The sequence below is a fragment of the Pagrus pagrus genome (assembly GCF_965226575.1).
Source record: "Pagrus pagrus genome assembly, chromosome: 23".
Taxonomy (NCBI): domain Eukaryota; kingdom Metazoa; phylum Chordata; class Actinopteri; order Spariformes; family Sparidae; genus Pagrus; species Pagrus pagrus.
Window position 1 is genome coordinate 10,501,323 of NC_140205.1, and position 19,595 is coordinate 10,520,917.

Here is a 19,595-nt window from a genome sequence, read left to right on the forward strand (position 1 = left end):
GAATCAGCAGCGGGGAAAGCCCTGCTTGTTCCTGTGAAAATATGCTCTTTGATTAACATCTGAAAACATTTTTCTTTCAATTGATCACCATCAGAGTAACCAAATTAAAACCGTCTCCCTGACCCTCACAAAGGCCTTTGTTCAGTTAAATTTTAACTAAAAACATTTCCTTATGAGAAAGCCTTATGAATCACAGACTCAAACATCCTCTGAGCTGACGCAGGGGCGAGTTTCAGTGACGATTTCAATTTGACAGGAAGTGGGAGGAAGAGGTCCAAGGTTTGAAAACAGTTGAATACAGGAAAAACAATGCTGGCTGTTATCTTCTTGGCACACACTGAACTGATCATTATTTTCCAAACTGAGCAACACTTCTGCGAGTCTAAATCTTTACTTGAAAAACTTTTATCTCCCCGCAAACTTTTAATTTGGTGGCACCAGGAAAAACTTGCTTGCTCATATTATTATATGGATGAAGTCTAAAAGCAGAGAGAACTGAGACATATTGAACCACTTCCAGTGTCTTCTTCTCTCACTATGCATATACTGCACTAGAGATACAGCCGATAAAGATACAGACAAAACATAAACAGAAGGTGGTTTTGATTAGTATCATCATTTAATAAAATAAGTTCAACCAACAATAAAGAAGCATCACTGGTCAAACTGGAGTTTGTTTTACATTTGAAATATTAAAAGTTTGAATATGACAGCTAAAGCTATTCAATAGCCCTCGTCTTAAAGAGACATCTGACAACAATAAAACATTTTCATTTTCAGCATGTGCGCCTGCCCCTCTACGGCGGGCTATTATAGGGCCGTTACAGGATAAAAATAAATAAATAAAAACTTTGAAGCGATGTGGTTCCTCGACCACAACATTTGTGACTTTAATCTCAGAGAATATAATTTATTTTCTCACAATTTCCTGACTTTATAGTGTCAGAGAATCTTCAAGTTTTTTCTTATAAATGTAAGAGTTTTACCATATATATCGTGCATCCCTAGTTTGTACCACTTAAATTGCAGAGAATATCCAGGTTTTTTCTCCCCTGGACCCTGTGATTGTTTCTTTTTTTCTTTTTTGTTTTACCTGTAATGGCCCTAATACACATTTGTAGTAAAAATTGTCATTCAAAAGAGAAAATAGGGAAAAATCCCAGCTCTGAGAGCAAAACCACTGGTCTGTAGTCTAGTTTGAAAGTCAAGTGATTTATATGATTACAGCCCAGAGAGGCCTGTGCTGATGTTTCCAACTGGGGGTACACACTTAAAAATTGCCCAAGTGATGTAATCACCAGTCAACATGAGGTTAGACTTCTTATTATAAAAATAACTCAGTTTGAAAGAATCCCTGATGGTCTAAAGTCTCCATATAACAGCAGGAGGCGTCACAGGGTGTGAGGAATGTCACGGCTCAGCATTTTTTGCACATGTCCCTGCATCAGTGTGTATCTTCTTAGATGTGTGTGTGTCACGCCACACTCTGCCTGTTACTGCCCCTGCTGTGTGTCGACCCTCCAGAACAGCGTCTTGAGAAGTCCAGAAAGATGCCGTCGTGCTCCGGCTCGGAGTCCAGAGACTCCAGGATGTGGTCCATCATGATCTCCGGACTGGACCCAGGACTGGGGCCGGAGCTCGTGTCTTGAGCCAGAACTCTGGAGGACGCAGAGGAGTCGGACACCAGCGAGCCTGTGCAGTGTGTGTCCTCATCTGGGGAGGGGTCTGGGAGGATGGAGGGGGAGTGATGCCGTAGCTGGCGATTACGGGGACTGTTGGCATCTCTGGGCCGGGGGTCCTTGATGGAGGTCACAGTGTCTGCACAGAGGACAGGAGAAGTTTTAAAAGACTGAATGATGAGTAGGTTTAATGTGATCGCCACTCACAGTACAGTATCGTTAGTGCCAAGAACGATTTTGTGCCAGTATTAAATGTATGCAACCTTGCCATACAGAAGTACGTTATGTGAAATGCTGGAAAGTACATTACGTTGTCTAACAATCACGATGGCTTTAGCCAGAAATAACTTAATCCATCATGCAACATCATGAGAACTCATTTGCATGTAAGAACAACATGGTGGGCGATGTGTGAGAAATGAAATCACTGCCAACAATGTTCACAAAGACATGCTTATCTACAATGCCTCACATGGATGCAAACATACCTAAAAATATAGACAACATCGTAACACATACAGCTTTATGAGACCTTTGGAAACAGTTGTGTTGTAAGATACAAAAAAAACGTGTGTTCTGGTGCTGAATCCTTGTCCTTTAAATCAAACCTACTTCTTACAGAGTTACCTGAAAACATAATATATTGTGCCATATCGTACCTTATTGTATCGTATCATATCATACCGTATTGTATCATACCATATCGTAAGCAGTGTAGTTGTACCTGAAAGTGCAACAGAGGCTGTGAAAGCCGGGGAGGGGTTGGCGAGGCTGGATGTGCTGGTGTTGTTGGTGGCGGTGGTCGTGGATTCAGCCAGAGAGCTGCTCTCCTCCAGGCAGGACGTCATCTCGGAGACGGAGTGTCGTCTGATACCTGTGCCACCTCCTGCGGAGGAGTCGATGTCGTACTCCACCACAGGGGTGAGCATGGGAACGTTGTAGCTCTTGGAGCGTACCACCGGGTTCTTGGCGACGGGGGAGTTGCTGGTTTTCGAGGGCCAGGAGCGCTGCAAACGCTTTTCTGGAGAGGGAGAGTGACAGTAAAGAAAGATTAAGTTGAAGAATTTTGATTATTTTGTGCTTAAAAACACGCAAGATCACATAAACACATATGGGATCATGGCACTTGCAACCTTTAAAAGCACTTGCATTGTAGATTACCACCCACATACCTAATAGGCAGGAGGAGCAGTGCAAATTTGAGGAGCCATCTCTGGAATATAACCCATGAGTCCCAAGGTAGGGAGAGACCACCTTCTGGATGAGCGACTCCAGACGGAGGTAGTCATCTGTTACACCTTTGGATTCATGGACTCCCTGCATCAGACACACACACAAACAAACATTAGTTTGTGTGCCAGTAATTGCAGCTTGTTGGCCGGAGGTAATGGAAACTTTAAAAGCCGTGAAAAAACATTTCGGGGGAAAAACAAAGAAGGAGTTCAGTTTGACTTTGACTTTTCTGCTCTGCTTTTTGCCAGCTATCTCGAGTAGAATCAAAGGTCACATTAGCTGACTGAATTTTAAACATAATGGAGTTGACAGCTGCCAATAGGAAACACACTATGCTTTTGTAGACCCGGCCGGACGACACCATGAATAAAAGAGCTGAGAGTGTTGAGTGAATTTGCTCCCAATCTTACAGTTGTTAAAATGTACTCGGATAAGGAAAACATCAACAGCTTTACTCAATTTAGATAAAGAGACTAAACAAAGCCATGAAACTGATTTAAAATCTGGAAATGATGCATGTCTTCATTCAGTGAGGAAAGTAGAGTTAAGCTACCGGACTCAGACCAAAGATTACCTCAAAGTATCTGGTTTTCAGGTCAGGATGTTTTTGTTGCATGAAGGTTCAGGTTTAAAAATATCAAATGTAATTAACCGAGAAATGCCTCTCTTTTTCCCTCTGACTGGGTGTCTCTGTTTTTTGGTTTCATGCGTTGTAAATAGATCTGCAATGCCCAGAGGAAAGACAGGAAGTCTGATGGAAATATCTGTTTCGTTAGCTGCTAAATGTTCTACTGTGTTCACCCGCTAGTTGCTAATTTGTCTGTCTATTGTTTGGTGCTGAGCGTGGAGCATTCGATGGGTTTACCAGAGCTTTTTTTTTGCAGAAAGCAGCTGCTTGTTGCCCCTAGAGCTATGAAACTGAACTACAGCAGTGACATTACAGTGAAACAATGAACTGAAAGAAGTGAAAACACGATCTTCAGCTTCAGAGAGAAATTGTAAATGTAAATTCCTTTTAATAGAGTAGCTTTAGTGAAGTGAGTATTAAACCAATAATGGAAGAATGGATCAAGCTTCCTAAATGGGAAAAAAGGGGTGTTTTTCCACAAGAGGGCAAGCTTTGCAACTTTGCATGTGTTGAGAAACGTGTCAACAGGTTTAGTCATGGTTCTTTTTATTATAAATAAGCTTGAATTGATTTATCTTCTGGTTTTTGCCAGCAAAAAAAATGGGACAAAAACTCTGACGAAAGTTATTTGTCAGCCAAATGAACACAGGTTTGTTGCAGATGGGTCTTGTTGTTTCATGTCCCATGTGATTGTTTCAGCACGGTCTTCAGGAAACACAAGAATTACTGCTTTCATCTGTGCAGCGAGGTTCAATCAGCTCTTGATGTTAGTCTGTTTTTAAATACCCCAGTGACAAATTTCCCTCATAATCAATTTGGTGCTGTTTTATGAGCTCACTTTTCTCTCTCTCTTTTGTATATAAAGGTTAAGGCTTTCTAGTTCCATGACTTCACGCTCTCCATGACTTCAGAAGTCATCAAATAATTATCTTTTTCCTCTCTGTTGAAAGTTGGATTTACTTCCACACACATTTTCACGCTCAGGGGTGTGACATACATGGGCCCAGACCTCACTTCAAACTCTTCAACTAACAAAGAAGAGATCAATCAGGTTTCAGTGCTCTGAATCATTGAGACCATGCATCAAAACCACAGCGCAGAAACAAACCACATAAATGGACCAGACTTGAGTGAATTTGCGTCACAGAATGAAAGGGAAATTACTAACAGATGAAACAAGAAGTAGCAAAAACAGCTATTTGAATTTTTATCTCTATTACACTCAACCTCTTGTCTTCATGGCCCTGCTTTCCTATCTGCTTTTACCTGTCTTTCCCTTTCATGTCTCTGCCATAATATCCATCGTGAACAAACAAAAACAGACCAGTCTGTACACACTGAATAATGCGTCTTTTTACTGTCTTGCCGTCTTGCCCTCCCTCTCCCTCAGTCTGGAAGCAGCACATTTGGGTCAATGAGTCACCACAATAATGTCCAAAGCAACCCGAACAGAAGCAGACTTTAAGGTTCACGCTCCCAGACACACTTGAGAGCACATTAAATCCACTTGCATTTACTCCCTGACCCACATCGTACCTCTCTGACCATTAAATGCCCAACCTCGAATACATACATGAGGTTTTTGGAACATTGACCATGTTAGCTTAGTCAAAACCATCCATTAATCTGTGACTGGCTGCTGCAGTACTCAATACTCTGTAGAGACTGCCACTTTGATTCTTCAGGGGCTAAAGGTTGCTAACTAATGCTAGCTGAACTAATATCTTTTCGGAAACCATCACTGAATTATCTTTGTAAGGAATATACTACTACTACTATACTATGCTACATATAGGAACACAAATCAGTCTGAGATGACTCAACACACTACAGTGGGTTCTCTTCAGTGTTGAAATCCTTTCTTATCTTATCTTGTACCACCGCTTAAATATCTTGTGGTTTGATGGTAGAGCCATTTTCAATCAATATCAATAGAGTGCTGCATGGCTGACGTATTTTTGTTGGTTGGTAGTTAGTATCATCTTACATGTTTTGTTCAGCAAGGAAATCTTCACAAATAAATACCACTTCCATGATTTTTTAAATGCAAATCGGTCACCAGAGGTAAAAAGCTGACGTTATACGCTATAAACGAGCTACGCCACGGTTGCCAGACTTCAATGTCTCCAACTCCCACTACACCATAATATACAAACTTTACTATAAATTGATAAATCTGCAAGCTGGAAAGTTAGAGTTAGAATAGTTTGCAAGCAAAGTCAGCCTGTTCTAGTTACAGTAATATTGTTCATGTAAATCAGTCTTTTTTCTATAGATATCTGAGACTCTTCCGGCCATGCCCACGAGCGACTGGCTTAGACCTGCATAATTGTGGAGGATATTCTAAATATTATAGGCAATAAGAGACAGAATTTTGTTACTTTCTTTTCGTTTCTTTCTACCCCTATTATCTTGCAGTGGTTCAGGTTTCAAAACAGAGGGATAAATAAGACTGGTGCTTTTGTGAAACAAGCAGCGTCTTAGCTTGAAAATCCAGTGTGTGTTTTTTGCATGAGGAGTCGAGCTACACCGCAGTTAAATAATAAGTAAACGACTTTTTTCCTGTTTCCACAGGAAGTGAAGGTAACGGACAATTAACTGTCTGCAGCTTCAAGTCACTGCACAATGGATGAATAACTAAATGAAATAAACCTGGTTCATCTATATAAATGTTAAACATTGGGCCTTTTACTTTTGGACAATATGAATCCCCTTCTGTTACTATATTTATTTTCAAATGTTTATGAGCTGAAGCAATTTATCTACCGGGGACACATCAATGTCTGTGCTCTCCCCTGTGGCTCTTTGCCTCAACTCTAAATATGCATTTTAGAGTTTTTGCTAAGGAGCTCTCACACTTTTTCCCCCTGTTTTTGTGAGGACATACGGGTCTTAAAACAACAGTGTAAACATGGATAATTCACATAAACATTGACACAAATCTTCAGACACAGGCTGGGTGCAGAGGGTACCGAGTGGTCATGGGAAGATTACTGAGCTCTGTGTTCACACTGAGATTACTTCCTGTGAGATCCCTGTGCAAGAAAAAACCCAACAGCTCTGTTTGTAACGTCTCTGCTCCTCTTTCTCCATCTGTTGTCATTTACCCTCTTCACTCACCCTACATCAGTCATGGATGTTTGTCTGTGCAAGACAGATGTTTGAGGTTGTGTGTGTGTGTGTGTGTGTGTGTGTGTGTGTGTGTGTGTGTGTGTGTGTGTGTGTGTGTGTGGATGAGAGAGAAAGCATGAGAGATTGTAAGGAACAGATAAAGACAGAGGGTACCTGCAGTATTAGCAGCATCTGTATGATAGAAGGAGGGACTCTGGCTCGGGGTCGAGACAGAGCCTCGTCCAGTTTCAGGTTGAGGGTGATGATGTTCCTGAAGTGGAGCAGAGCCAACTGACGCACGGACGGCTCCTTTCCCTGAGAACACACACACACACACACACACACACACACACACACACACACACACACACACACACACACGTCAACACAGTTTTCTTTAAGAGAATATGAGCATGTGAGAGTGTGTGTGTGTGTGTCTGTGTGTGTACCTGTACAGGGTAGAAGATGGCCAGCAGCATGGACAGAACATCACAGAAGAAGAAGTCCCATGTGTCGGCCAGGGAGTCAAGCAACTTCTGACCTATAACACACAAGCAGGAAGACAAGACAACCAATCAGGAGAGAGCCACAAAGTCTAAAAAATTACAGCAACAGGGACCGTCAGGAACAGATGATGTGCTACAATTTGGGGAAAAATCTAAGCACTGTAATTTAGAAGTGTGTAAGACGAGAACTTATTATAGTTATTATTGAGGCTGATGGCGTCCTTAATTACGTCCATATCTCACATGTTCATAATCATGGACACGGCCTATGGACTTTTTTGGTTTTGCAAACATTCTTTTCTAGTTTCCTGTGTTTTTATAGCAGCTTAAGCTCATGTGCATCGGCCAGAAACACTAAAAAGACACAGCTCAAGATCAAGAATGTAACATTTTGGAACATAATAAAAGGGATGATGCATGAGAATTTGATATGAAATGGTTTATTGCAAAACAACCCCAAACTGCAAACTTCTTGGGGATTTAATATGTCAGAAACAAAGACTTTGTTGTGATGCAAATGCAAGACTTTGGGGATAAAATCTTCAATGTCACAAAGTCCACAAATCTGGAGTGGTTTGTCTTATCTTAAATTTCTCACTGTTGTTGTGTAATTGACGCAAAGCATCACTTCCTGTCTGGTTCTTGTGACGACAGCACTGAGAAGTTCTGATAGTGTGTGTGTGTGTGTGTGTGTGTGCGTGTCTGTGTGTGTGTTTGGTTTTTTCAAAGGTGCTTCAAATAAATGTCACACATTAACCACAACAGAGACAAGAAATTCAGTTCAGTGTCTTGTTTTCACCTCTTCAATGGCTCGTTCTCTGACTCTGACTCTGACTGTGTGTGTGTGTGTGTGTGTGTGTGTGTGTGTGTGTGTGCATACAGGTGTGTAAAGCAGAAAAATGTCCTTTCCTAAGACTGATGGTGAAAAGATAACAGTTGAGACTAATAGTTAACTTAGCATCCGGGATTTTAGTCAATTATTATTTTCCCTCTCGACTTGTGACTTTTGTCATACTGAGATAAAGTCTCTTGATCACCTCTCAGTTCAGCTCTGAGTTTCCCTGAAATGAATCACTGTGACTGTAAACAGCATTAATTCATGATTAAGGGAAATTCTACAAAAAAGCTAGTCTTGACAGTCTTTGCGTCATCTTTGTTATGTTGTAGAATTTTCCTGGGAACCTCCTCTGTGAACACTTTACTCTCAAATATTATCTTTTTGTTAAACTGAAAAAGAAATATCTAATTTTCTCCTCAAGCTTAATAAAATTATTTCTCCTTAAGATGGCATTATACCTATTAAGCATTAGCATAACATTGTCACTGTGTGCATATTAGCATGCTGATGTTAGCATTCAGTGAAGTAAATAACCCAATCTTCATTCCCCCCACTTATGTGTGTGTGTTTGTGTGTACCTTCATAGAAGCGGATCTTGTCTCTCAGTATGACCATGCCTTTAGTGAGCAGCTGGTTCTGAAGGTACTCAGTGAAGAAGGAGCCCAGCTCCGTCTTCAACAGCTGCCTGCAAAAGACATGAGTGCAGATGAGCGTATACACCGACACACCACACACACCGTGAGTAATACCTCCAAAACTAATTAGTTCTCATGCACTGGAGAGCTGCAGTGTTTGAACAGCAGCAGACTCAGGAAATGAGAAGAGATGTCGTTCACACTGAATACAAAAGCTACATGTAAATATTTAAACAACAGGATTTTCTACTGTTAACACAGGTACACATTAGTGTGACGGCTCACTAGAAAAACTGACCTTTAATCTTCGTGGTACACAAAACATCACTGAGTAAACAGTCGCATAGAAATCTAATTATCCAAAAGCTTGTTGAGTCACGACCACTGATGTGTTTCTGCAAAGTAATGTGAAGCTTTTATGTTTTTTAATTTGAGATACAACAACTTGAGTCCATTCACAGCCCCAGGCGATGTTAGACTGGTACTCACTGGGAAGATCAAGCATCATTGTTGCACTAAGTAATGTGTGTGCGTGTGTGTGTGTGTAGTCTAACATTTATTGTACATGGCTGGAGTCAGTTTTGACAGCAACTGCCCTCAGCTACACTGTAATTAAACACACAGCAGTGACCCCCGTGTAACCTCCCTGCTTTAAAACAACTTTATAGTGTTTCTGACTCAACGAACAACCTGTGATGCAGCTGAGAGTGATGCAGCAACAATAAATGTTACTGGGCATGTGTTAATGTTTCAGTAAAGACTAAATTTAGCTTATGAGGCTGCTATTATGTTTATATGGGAGCAAGGGTGTCTCTAAAAATCCAACGCTACAGCAAGGGAAGGTGGGACATTAGGAGAGGAAAACACTATAATTTAGTCCCTTCCTAAAATACAAACCAGCTCGAGCAAGAGAGTCAGACAAATGAACTAACAAAACCCAAAGAGACTGATGGCTGACCTGACACCTTCATTCAGAGTGTAGAGTTCATTTTCCCCCAGATCCTTCCTCTGGAAAACTGATATCACTGCATTGTGGATGCTGTAAAGAAACATGCACAGAAGCATTTAGTGGACACACACTCACAAAGAATAATGGCTGATGTGTAGAACAATTTCATTCAATATTATATAAAAAATTACACGGTTTTAGCTACAACATAAATTATTCTCATTCCTTCAAACTGAGGTCGACTCCCCAGCTCTCCCGGCTGCACGTCAAAGTTTCCTTCAACAAGATACTGAATCCAAAATTGCTTCTGATGAACAGGTGGCACCTTGCATAGCAGCCTCTGTCATCAGTGTATGAATGTGTGTGTGTGAACGGGTGAATGTGACAAGTGCTGTAATGCCCTTAGAGCAGTCAGAAGACTGGAAAAGTGCTACAGAAATGAAATCCAAGTCCATATTCTAGTGTTCAGATAAGCCACAAAGTAGCAGTTACTTATACTGTATGGCTGCTAGTACTAAGTAGCATGAACTCCAGTTCAGCACATGTTTTTCATTCAGACCTCCACCACCAACCCTAGAGCAAACTAAGAGCACTTCTTTCTTCTCTGCTGTGTAGTGTCAAATCAAACTGAAACACCATAAAAATAACCAGAGAAAAGAGACAGAGGACTAGAGAAGAAAAGGATCTATGAGGCAGAATGAGATGAAAGTGAGGGATGGATGCATATAAAAAGAGATCGTGATGGACCCTGAGGGAAGAGAGACATGCATGTGTGTAAAAAAAGGTTCATATTCATAGCATGAATAATGGCACCAACAGAGCTTTCTGCTAGTGTGGTTAATTCATACATGGTACTGCCAAGGAGATATACATTATGATGTATGATATACATACATTTTCTCATCCAGTCAAATATATATATATATATAAGGTAAAGCAACTCAAGACCGATTAACTAACACACTAACCTGTTCCAGGTGGCATTGGCCCCGGCTCTTCTCTGCTGGGTCCCTTTGTCTTTGCTGCACTCCTCTGACAGTCCACCACTTATTCCTCCCTTATCCCCTCCTCCTCCTCCTGGGGTTTTTGCCTGCGAGAGGTCTGTCAGACTTGAGGATGAGCCACTGCCCAACCTCAGCTTATTGTGGAGACTCCTTGAAATCCAAAAAAACAGACAGAGAGAAATATTAATAAGTACAAAGTCCATGCCATTGTGATATTGGTGGAGCCAGGACCACTTTCAGCATATGCTAGTGGAACCCAATGAATGACCAAAGACAATTACAGGGTCTCTTTTCCCCCTCAACATGTTTTTACTACATGTTTTTGTTGGTGAAAAAAAAGAAAACATTCAGAAATATCCAGTTCTATCAAAAACCAATAATCAAGGCACCAAACTGAGCAGATAAAATTCCGAAGAACACATACAGAAACTCAAAATAATCAGAGAATCCAAAGACAAATTGTACAACTGTGAGCTCCAACTGCTGTCCACAAACACCACTATAAGTCCTCCTGATTTTAATGACATTAGCATTTATTGACAGGTGATTAGTTTTTATAAGCCATCTGTTAATGTTTACACAAGCTGATGTACTACGCTGCTGTGGAAACCTACAGTAGGAAGGCGAGTAGGGAAAGCGATCAGGTGGAGAGGGAAGTCAGTCAACCTAAAGAAGGAAAATATAAATAGAGAAATTGGAGAGAGGAAACAGCTGAGATGAAGAAAGAAAGAAAAAAGAATAAGGGAGGGAGAGATGAAGGCACTTTACACAAACTGGAGGAGGTATAAGAACAGAAACAGAGAGTCAAGTGCAGAAAAGTGCAGAGACATGATGAAGAGTGAAATAAGAGAAGAGAGGAGGAGTGCATATGGAGGTATAGACACTAAATACTCAAAGGTAGGTCTATGGAAAAGAAACAAATATCGAAAGTGAGTTCAGTTTCAGAGTTCAGAGTCGTGCGGTTGAAACAGATATTATCTTAAAATAAACCTGATCAATCTGTAGATTTCCTTTAAAGGGCTGGTAAAGTTGGGTTTGCTTAGAGTATGTGTTGAGGCTGGTAATGTAGTGCTGATGGTTAACCTTAGTGGCTAGGAGATGCATTATGTCAATGACTGCGTTTACATGCACACTAGCATTTCCCTATTTTCCTGAACATGAAAATATTCCATATTTGATATAGGACATGTCAAGAACAAATTCTGTTTGGATATTCAGATTAAGGCCTTTTTCCAACGTGGGACATGCAGAGCATTCATTTTAAGCAGCTCAGGTTTTGTACTGCAGTTTGCAACACACGGCTCCTGTGCGATGCCCAGCCAACAGTTTGAAAAGCTGGGGTAGAGAAGCATGCACAAAAGAACAGCACACGTTTTTGGTTGGAGGGAGAAACACTTCTACTTTTTAACATCATGAAAGGGCTATCCTGGACCTGGATATCAACAGATTTTTGGATATGCACCAAATGGTGGTAAAACAAATGAAAGAGGGAGGCTGTGTTCATTAACCGGAGTATGCACAGCTGCAATTTAGACAGGAATATTAGTGGAACAATCATTTTCATAAAGAGCTTAGTAGGAATAGTCTTCTTTGGAATAAGGGGAAAAAACCTGAATATCAGTGCATGCAAATGAAGTCAATAAAGGCCCTAAAAAGGACAGAAGAAGAAGAGGAACAAAGTATAAAAGTGCGGTGCGAAAGCCGAAACTCGAGTAAAACTGAAACTAGTGTAAAACTTCTTAGTATGTCAGATACAGTTGATGGAAAACTGTTCTCGCCTATTGTCTTTAAATATGTATTTGTATTATGTATGTACTGTATATACAGTATGCAGGCAAGTATAAATAAACACAGCGCAAACTCCAGCTCTTCATACCGCTACTGCATTGTCTCTACTGTCCGACAAATGAAAAGACTTTCAAATTCAGTAGTTCATTCGTAGCGTATAATGTACTTACTCTAGTAACTGAAAAGGCACCACATATCCCCACTCCATGAGAGTGTCACACTGAATAAAACGACAGGTGGATGAAAGAAAGGATGAGGAGAAAAAGTGTCTATCTGACTCGTTCACATGCCCCCTTTTTTTTTTATCATTTCTCTCCCTTCACCTTAACTGTTCCTATTCTTCTCCACCCTCCGCTCTCTTTCTTCACTTTGCCAGTCTGTGCCAGTCGGGAACCATGTGACCCGGTGAGCTTTTGTACCCGGCGAACAAAGGAACCCTTTGAGGTTCAAGAGCTGCCAAGAGGGAGGGGAAGGATTTAAAGGTGACACACATTTTACTTCCTCCTCTCTGTCTTTCTTTCTGTAAGTCTGTGTGGGGCCCAAGACAGATAGAAGATGTATTCTCACATGTTGGTCCAGTTCACTTGCTAATGCAAATACCTTTGTAATGACTGAATGATTGAATTTTAATGAATTTGGACGCAAAAAGTAGAAGGAGGGGAAAAGAGGAAAGAGGGGATGGAAAACTAGAGGCATGTACGTAAGAATATGGCAGCGACAAGGAGGTGTGTGTGTGTGTGTGTGTGTGTGTGTGTGTGTGTGTGTGTGTGTGTGTGTGTGTGTTGTAGGTCCGTCTGTCAACCTGGATCTTAGTTCAACCCCAAATAAATAGGTCAGCGTGGGAAACAGGAGCCCTGGGCTCACACACACACACCAGGAGACACACTCTCACACACACACACACACACACACACACATACGAATGCGTCTTGTGTCAAAGTGAGGATGAGTTTCCAAATTCTCTCAGAAAAGCTGCAGCGTTGTACCTTGGGCCACTGAATCTACAGACATTTCAGTCAAAAAGTTTTTATTCCCCAAAACAGGTGATGCTGAGCTTTCAACCGATGCAGAAGATTCGGCGACTCAGAGTAAACAATGACAATCACACTGCTGATTAGAAAATTGATATATTTCTACATTTGTGTAAATTAAGGGACGCTGTTAGAAGGAAGTTAGATACTTTTTGTTTTTGGCTCTGAAACAACAGGAAGAGTTGTGGGAGAAAAGGCTGCAGTCTAATTACTAAACAAAAGGGGATAAGGGGGATGTTTGCATGGATGAAAGAATGAATGAGGTCATTCAGGAATGCGTGTGAGTGTATGTGTGTGTTTCTCACTTTCATCTACCTCTGTGCGACGGGGACAAAGAGAGAAAAAGGGAAAAGAAAAAGTATTGGAGCTGCAGTGAGACTCTACACTCTGAATGAGACCTGTTGGCTCAAGTGTGTGTGTGTGTGTGTGTGTGTGTGTGTGTGTGTGTGTGTGTGTGTGTGAACTTACCTCCTGAATGAGCCCTCTCGTTCCATGTTGGCCTTGACAGACAGCTGCGACCTAGCGACCGCTCTGTAACCACCACTGACAAATCAGCATCTGAAAAAGGAAACAAAATGATCCGCACACATAACAAACATAATGGACTTTTGCTGAGTTGATATTCCAGTTTGAAAACTGAGTGGTGGAGCCTTTTTCCTGGAAGATATTTTGGCATGTCACAGGTTTATAAATGTTAAAACTAACAATGGCTGAATTCGATTTAGCTGCCTCAGTTTCAGGGTCCTGATATGCTCATGGCTTTGGGATACTTCAATAAACCAGAGCCATCGTTGATGATATCTGTGCTTTTCCTAATATGACAAGTGAACAAGTTGCCTGTGAAAAAGGCCGACAACATGTTAAGTTCATATTTTAATGAAACAAACCTCAATCACTAAAGAGCAACATATAGAAACATTTACACATAGTGGTTTTAAATACAAGCAGTTTATAGCACTTTCCACGTGGGTTATGTTGTTGTTGGTTTGTGAGCAGGATTTCACAAAAACTACAGAACGGATTTCCATGAAACTTGGATGGAGGATGGGTCTCGGCCCAGAACAGACCCCATTAACTTTTGGTGCAGATCCAGACAAAGGGACGGTTTGATATTGGATTAGGCTTGATGAAATACCCCTGCCTTGGCAGAGGTATGTACTCTAGTGAGTGCTATTCTAGTTAAAATATGATATTCTGAGATGCACGGCGGCCTAGGGGTTAATAAATGTGCTGTATAATCTTTAAATTTACAGTTCGATTCAGGAGCAGGTTGTGTTGCATGTCTTGCCACTCTCTCTGTCCCTGCATTTCCTGTCTGTATATCTACTGTTAAGTAGAGGCAAACCTACCAAAAATAAAACATACATAACAAATTATTAAAAGCTGCAATGTGCTCTGTTACTATTGCAGTTAAATGCTACATGGCTGAGTCAGACAGATACAGCAAACTCACAGACATTCAGACAGACATTCAGACAGACAGACAGGTGTCTCTACTCACTGTCTCGTTAACGAGACACAGTATTCTAATCAAATTACAGTAAAGTGGTTGAGGCAGACATTCGATCCTACCACGAACTCAGATGCCCCCACTCACTGGCTCACACACTCACACACACAGATAGAATGACACATGTATCAGGCAGGTTTGTAGCAAAGGGCCAAGCAGGGTAAAGCTTTGGCTTCCTCATGACCTATATCACGGTCTAAACCAAAACAAAACTTCTGCTCTCCGTTTTCTCTGCTACACGCCCTTGTAATGACATCCATAAAATGTGCAGCATCAGAGTGTCCGAGGCTTCACAGTTGCAATGATGGTTTTACACCTGTGGTTTGCAATGTGTGCATGCACGCAAAGTTATATCGCTCAAAGTTTTGCGTTGTTAAAACTTATTTTGAGATGCACCGTGGGTGGGGTGTAGGTATGAGGACTGTGGTGAAGCTGAGGTCATGATCAGGGTAATCATAGCCAGCTCAAAAGAAAACTATAATGTTTTTGTCTGCCTGGTGAGTAATGACTCTCCAGTGATTCAGGCTTTACTTCCTGGAAATTATATTTGTCGCTATGCAATATAAACCACGAGCTGCTGTTGCCTGGTGGCTACAGTTACATTACCCAGTTTATCTTACAGTATCTATTTATTACCTTATCTCTGTGGAGCACATTTACATTGATAAAAGTGCTCTTGACATAAATTTACTTGACCTCACAACATGCTTTCTTTTCAAAACAGGACTTGGCAAAAGAGGTCAACCGCGATCTAGAATAGGGCTGCAAGTAACACTTACTTTCTTCATTAATCAGTTAGTCGTTTTGTCTAAAAAATGTTGAATGGTGAATGGAAATGGTGAAATATGTCGATCAGTGTCTTCCAAAGCCCAAGATGATGTCTTTAAATGTCTTATTTTGTTCACAACCCAAAGATATTCAAGTTAACTGCCATAGAGGAGTAAGAAAAAATAGGAAATACTAAATGAAAATATAAGACGCAGGAATCAGAACTTTTTAACTTTTTTCTTAAAGGAGTAATATGTACAAAAATGTGTTTTTAACATTCAAAAATTAACTTAAATTATCATCAGAATAAGAATAAAAGAGCCTGTCCTCATCAGAAAACCGTCCATATGGGTCGAAGGAGAAAGCATCTTATTACGACCGATAATTACATTAATGGTTTGTTGTTAGGCAGCATTGACCGTTCTGTCTCTTCATACAACTTTGTGCTTCAACAGGCGATAGTGAGTCCCTGTAGCGTCCAGTGTGCCTTCAGTCTAACAACGCAGAGGTGTTCTTCTTGCTGGGTATGGTGTCCTCTTGCTCCTCTATCACTTCACGTCGTCATCCAATCACGGTCCTCGTCAAAGCTGCTGTAAATCACCTCTGTAGTAACTGGCCTCTATCGGTCTCGGAGGCTTTGTCTGGTCCTGGGTTTCCACGCAATGTCAGCTGATAGGACTGATAGATGCACGGCTAATTACACTAACTAGCTACCAGCAGCTACAGTAAGGAGCTACAGGTAGCAGTAGTTAGCGGTTACTCTAGTAATAAGCTGCCCTCTCTTTGTGTGATGTATGAATTTGACAGGAGGCCAATTCTTACATATCGCACCTTTAAAGAAATACTCAAACTAATTAAACAGTTCTTAAAATAGTCTGTGATTAATTATAAAGTAGACAGCTTGTTGATTAATTGCTGCAGCTCAAAACCAGAAGAGCTTGTTTGAGATTAGGAAGGCACCTCTTCCAAGAAATACGTGGTCTTTGCGTATGGTAAAAAGTGAATATTGTTTATTACCTCTGTCTCTTTAATTTAGTTTGATGCCTTGCTTACAGGCTCTGAACAATCAGTTAAATGGACTGCGGGTGTGGGAGCTTGAGTTTTTCCCTTTTGGTCTCTGGTTAGATTTTCATTGGCTGTCCAGGGAATGAAACCAGTGAGCTCCCACTCATTTAAAAATCCTGACTTCTCAGACTTCTCTCAGTGTGAGCCTCATCCTCCTCCTCCTCCTCCTCCTCCTCTATCAGCAGACAGTTTACATTGTAAGTAGATATCAGGGACTCCACTGCTGGAAATTAACACCCATAATCTGCCTCACACACACACACACACACACACACACACACCATCCTGCAGACTTGAGCAGCACAACAAGGAAATTACCACCCTGCCACCACACAAGTGCTAAAGTGAGCGTCTTGCAGCAGGTTTGTCTGCTCTACCAGCTTCTGGCAGAAAACCAAACCACAAGTCCACAGGTCCTGCTGCGCAAATCATTGGTGTCTGTACTTTAAGAGCCATGTCTTCAAGTGTGGCTCTCTTATCTACCTGAGGGCAACGCAACACTTTCAATGGACTTAAATCCTGGAGTTGTATGAACACAGGTATACCACTTCAATCATAACCCTTTATAAAGTTGAAATGGAAATGTTATACTTTATGCTAATAGTTTATAGTTTTGCTGATTTTATAGCTAGCATGAAACTAGCAAGAGACAACAGTTATTTTCTCTCAAGTTTGGTCAAAGTTGATGGTTTTTCATGCAGCATACTCACTTTTTCTGAAGTCTTCTTCGCTCCCTTTTAATGGCAAGTGTTCCTTGTGTTGAAATACAGCGATAAAGACAAAAGGTAAAGAGGTCTAGGCGGTTATAAATCCTCAAATACTCCACAGCAACAGCTCTTCTTCAGCCGCGCACCTTCTCCTGAGAAGACACGACGTGAGTGGACCTGAGACCCGCGCGAGCTGCGAGCTGACAGCGCGAGCGTCAGAGAGAGAGAGAGAGGAAGTGAGGAGAGAGTCTGAGAGAGAGAGGGGAGGGAGAGAGAGAGACTGAGGGAGGGGGAGAGGACATAGAGAGAGGGGGAGAGAGGAGAGAGACTGAGAGAGAGAGGGGAGGGAGAGAGAGAGACTGAGGGAGGGGGAGAGGACATAGAGAGAGGGGGAGAGAGGAGAGAGACTGAGGGGGGGAGAGGACATAGAGAGAGGGGGAGAGAGGAGAGAGACTGAGGGAGGGGGAGAGGACATAGAGAGAGGGGGAGAGAGGAGAGAGACTGAGAGAGAGAGGGGAGGGAGAGAGAGAGACTGAGGGGGGGAGAGGACATAGAGAGAGGGGGAGAGAGGAGAGAGACTGAGAGGTTGGTTGGGGGGGGGGGGGGGGTGAGACAGAGGGGGGGAGTGAGGGGGAGGGAGAGAGTGACAGTGGGGAAAGAGAGAGAGAGGGGGTGAGAGTAAGGAGAGAGAGAGGGGAGGGAGAGGGGAGAGAGGACAGAGAGGGAGGGGGGGTGAGAAAGAGAGTGTGAGCAAGAGGGGTGTGTGTGTGTGGGCGTGTGTGTGTGTGCGCAGGGGTCGGTGGGTGAGATGCAACCTATGGAAAGTGTTTGTGGTTTGGTGTGTGTCTGTGTGTGTTAAAGTGACAACACACATGACAGTTGAACAGATAGAAACAAAGAACAAAGACACAGACTCCATATTTATTTTCTACTGTGAACACACGACAGCTAACAGCACTGATGGAAAGTACACTGAGTACAAGTTTGACGTCCCACGCCACCACACGTCTTTGACTTCCACCGGAGAGCCACGTCTTTTCAACGCTCACTGTTGATGTCCAAGTGACATCCTGATAGGGATTAAGACATCTTTTCAACTACAGTTAGACGTCTAAAGGACTTCTTGTGGTTAAAAATTAAAGCCATGTTTTTCTCCATGCAGCAAAAGCTACAGGGTGGACCTCAGTAAGCTGCATGAGGCAGGCACTTTACCAGGAGAGCTATTCATCAGCATTATCAAATACCATGTTTTGGTCCTTCCCATCCTCAGGTAAGCTAATATTACAAGCTCGGATGCCGACATTGAACCATAGTGTCGTCATTTCTAGAAGCACACCAAAGAAAGAAACAAAGACTTACCTCCCTAATTCAAACTCCGGCCTGAATGTGACTTTTTTATTGCACATTCGAAGCAGCTTATTCAGCAGCTTGAAAACATCGGGAGCCTTTGTTGTCAGCGGATTGGACTGTCATCATGTTTAATTCATAGTGAAATAATTCACATCCAGACCGATACAACGGCAGCCCACTCACAACACTGGACATTACACTGAGTGCTTTTACTGCCGGCAGAGAAGGCCACTCAGCAGCTACACCGGCCTCTGTGTGTGGTTTTATGTGCCAGTGTGTGTGTGTTTTCAGTTCAGAGCCAACTTGCATTCACTGCACACAGAATCTAATGTACAGATCACTGCATTAACCACAAGTCACATCAGACAAGCTGCACTCTGTCAGTCTGCAGAGACTGCAGAAACATGCAACTGTACTCCTCTGTTACTGATAGTGCAGCTCTCTCTCTCTCTCTCTCTCTCTCTCTCTCACACACACACACACACACTGCAGCGTCCCTCCTACTGTAATAAGGAGCAGGTTTATAATAGCAAAGTCTACTGGTCAAGGCCAGATTGTATCTTAAAAGTTCTCAGGGCCATAAAACAACTACACACACACACCTGGAAAAACACACCTTGCCCTCAGAGTTCACTAATCACTTAATGTCATATAAACAGAGTTACTTATGTCTCGTGCCTGGCATAACAACACAAAAATGCAAGCACAGCCTTAACAGGGATCGGCACACAACACACCACACGTCGATCAGTTTCCCCCATATAAAAATCATAATACATTAGGGCGAGGACTT

General features: G+C 41.9%; 1 protein-coding gene across 2 annotated transcripts; it reads right to left on the reverse strand.

Moving 5' to 3' along the window:
* Window positions 1-597: 597 nt before the first annotated feature.
* Window positions 598-17,646, reverse strand: LOC311252503 (proline-rich protein 5-like). Of its 2 annotated transcripts, XM_084345699.1 has the most exons (10): window positions 17,456-17,646; window positions 13,871-13,960; window positions 10,548-10,733; window positions 9,589-9,669; window positions 8,574-8,680; window positions 7,101-7,192; window positions 6,826-6,966; window positions 2,852-2,996; window positions 2,404-2,700; window positions 598-1,818 (listed from the first exon to the last, which is right to left on the reverse strand). In XM_084345699.1, exons 2-10 carry the CDS (start codon window positions 13,894-13,896, stop codon window positions 1,475-1,477), a joined length of 1,419 nt encoding a protein of 472 aa, XP_084201825.1. In that variant the 5' UTR covers window positions 13,897-13,960; window positions 17,456-17,646; the 3' UTR covers window positions 598-1,474. The 2 variants fall into 2 exon arrangements, with proteins under 2 accessions (XP_084201825.1, XP_084201824.1); XM_084345698.1 differs by lacking the exons at window positions 13,871-13,960; window positions 17,456-17,646 and adding an exon at window positions 12,542-12,596.
* Window positions 17,647-19,595: the final 1,949 nt, after the last annotated feature.